At 33.7% G+C, this 2,636-nt stretch overlaps 1 protein-coding gene across 1 annotated transcript; it reads right to left on the reverse strand.

The window, feature by feature from the left end:
- Positions 1-10: 10 nt before the first annotated feature.
- Positions 11-2,058, reverse strand: LOC110444968. The gene is made up of 3 exons (XM_021489330.1): positions 1,885-2,058; positions 836-1,103; positions 11-352 (listed from the first exon to the last, which is right to left on the reverse strand). The coding sequence occupies exons 1-3, from the start codon at positions 2,008-2,010 to the stop codon at positions 288-290; spliced, it is 459 nt and encodes a 152-aa protein (XP_021345005.1). The 5' UTR covers positions 2,011-2,058; the 3' UTR covers positions 11-287.
- Positions 2,059-2,636: the final 578 nt, after the last annotated feature.

Genomic DNA, 2,636 nt, shown 5'->3' on the forward strand with positions numbered 1-2,636 from the left:
GGGGGGGCATTAACGTTGTTGTGGGATTAACATAATTTTCCGTCTGTATATCTTATATTGTATAAATATACATACAATGATATGTTCACTATTGATAGCAGCAGAGAAAATCATATTATAAAACGTGAATATGTTAAACATGTACGCTTTTGTTTACTTTCCCATCGCTGTGTCGTGAATAATTTTGCCGGGATCACCAGACTTATATCTATGACTGACTGTCTGCCAAGCACACTTTAGATATAAATCCTTACTCTGTCACTGAATTCAAGATATCCTTCGCCATTTTACTTCATCCTCTCCATCATAAGCTGGTAAAAACTCTTTATTGGCTTCTCTTTACCATCGGACACTATAAGTAAAACGAAGACACGTTGAAAACATCAGACATATTTGATCATATTGAACGTCATTTAGTTTTGAAAATGGCATATCAAAGGATAAATCATAGCGATATTTATTAATCTAATCTACAAAAAGAATAGGTACCTACCTGTTAAGCGATTTTTATGGAAACTATTTGGAATAAATACCCATTGTTGCCTTTCATACAGATGTAAACCTGTTGTTAGCCGTGGCATACTGTTATCATAGCGTCATTTCTGGACATTAGATTTAATATTCTACTGGAGAAAAAGTACCAAATAACGCAATTTGTTTGGAGCAGTTCGAAAATACTGAAAGACCTTTTATATACACCTCTAACAAAAACAGATATGTACCAACCTACAAATAAGGACCTGGTGCCACAACTGAAGCAACGACGTGGAAAATATTTTTTCGAAGTATATTCATATAGTATATTTTATAGCAACGTTAATTCATTTTGCCTTACCTTGTTGAGTAAAGCAATGGGCTCTGATAGATTGATCTTCATGGGAAATGATGGATAAATTGCATAGCTCATCGCGCACATTATCGTCAAAAATGCCATTGATAACGAATGCATCAACTTCATGATTTAACCTAATTTTAATTTTGTCAAACTCATCCATTTTTTTCAAAACAGGTCCCAATCGGACTTCCATCACATTAATATTACTTTCTGTATTGAAAGTTTTAAGTGCATCTGGGAGTTCCGTCTCGAAACGCAGGAAAATGTGCTAAAAGAAAAAAATGATATGCGCAAATCATGTTGTGTTGTTAACAAAAAAACTAGGAGTTTAGTGGAGTTTCTATTGATATTCGATGCGGAGTATCGACTTTAGATCGATATTTTTCAGGCTGAATAGATTGTATTGATCATTGATATATTAATGCTCAATGAAAGTAATTACATTTGATTTTTGACACAGTAATATAGCAATGTGTAGACATAGCAAAATGTATTATAATTTTGTTAGTCAACTCGATAAAAATATATTTTACACACTTTATTAGCTATCAAAAGTGATATTTTTTACCAATCAAAACGATACTTTGTATAAGCTTTATCAAAAACCGTAAAAAAATAATAATACTAAGATGGTTATTTATTTACACAATTGATGATATTTTTGTAAGCATATTATACTTAACAGTTGCAGAAAACTGTAGAATGTGTTCAGTAGGTCAGACAAAATAACGGTTGTCATTGTCGTTAAGCCTAACTTCAAGACAAAACGGCACCAAAGGATGCAGTAATATTTTCGTAGTTATAGCCTATTTCAAAATGTAATAAATCGAAAATGTATCTATTTCACTCATATGGCAGATTATGCTGTGTTTTCTCTCGTTCTTAGCACTCCTAAAAAACATAATACTGGTTATATAAACAGTGCTTTTACACTAGATTTGCAATATAACTGCATTGTATTATAGTTTAAAATCGGAAACAAATTTTGTGAACCACGTACAAAAACTGAACATGCAGTCCGTTGAATTAATTAGAACCAAAAAACCTACCTTCTCCTGATAATGTATATGAAGAAGCGTCCCTGTTGACTTTTCCATCTCCTTTGCATCTTTGAACATTTTGGCGTCATCTATAGGTGAAGGTTTAACGGCGGCCTCCAGAGTCTTTGTCTCCATTTTGTGTATTTCTCTGTATTTCCTTTATTGAATGAAGATATGTATAAATATATATATGTGTGTGTGTGTGGGTATGGGTGTTTATGTAAACAAGATACATAATAAACATTTAAAGTAAGCGACTGCAGGATTACTCCAAACGCACATAAAAATATATAATGACAGCTCTAACGAGTTGTGGTTGATCCGCTAGTGAAAGCAATACGTGTCGAGGGCCGAAGACCGGCGACCTGGTGCTTTCGCTGGCTGATCCGACATCAAACAAGTGAGTTATCCTTCTTAATAAATGAATAAAGTATGGGTATGTTCCCTTCGTGATCACCAGACAGTTGGTTTGATATTAAATAAATAGGTCAGTGGGAACTGTTTTGTGAATAGAATTAGAGGCTTCATCCATATAATGCATTCACTCACAAACTTGTCATGTTCCACTAAACATCCATTTACATATCTTATGATAAATTCATACACATTATTTCAGTCAGAGGTATCCAGATGACGTTCTTAAATAACCCGAGGTGTTCCAATTAATTTTGATGCCCACTATATAATGTACCTGACACAGGTATTCAAGGTCACGTGCGAAAGTGAACATGATGAGTTCAGAAGATGATTTGTTCCTTTCA

This window comes from Mizuhopecten yessoensis, unplaced genomic scaffold (assembly GCF_002113885.1).
Source record: "Mizuhopecten yessoensis strain PY_sf001 unplaced genomic scaffold, ASM211388v2 hete_36137610, whole genome shotgun sequence".
In the NCBI taxonomy this organism is placed as follows: domain Eukaryota; kingdom Metazoa; phylum Mollusca; class Bivalvia; order Pectinida; family Pectinidae; genus Mizuhopecten; species Mizuhopecten yessoensis.

Excerpts from the sequence above, each read along its gene's own strand:
- LOC110444968 (XM_021489330.1), bottom strand. The coding sequence starts at position 2,010 with ATGGAGACAAAGACTCTGGAGGCCGCCGTTAAACCTTCACCTATAGAT. Across the intron at positions 1,104-1,884 it reads ATATACATTATCAGGAGAAG|CACATTTTCCTGCGTTTCGA; the intron begins GTAGGTTTTTTG and ends TTTTTCTTTTAG. Across the intron at positions 353-835 it reads CCATTGCTTTACTCAACAAG|TGTCCGATGGTAAAGAGAAG; the intron begins GTAAGGCAAAAT and ends TTTTACTTATAG.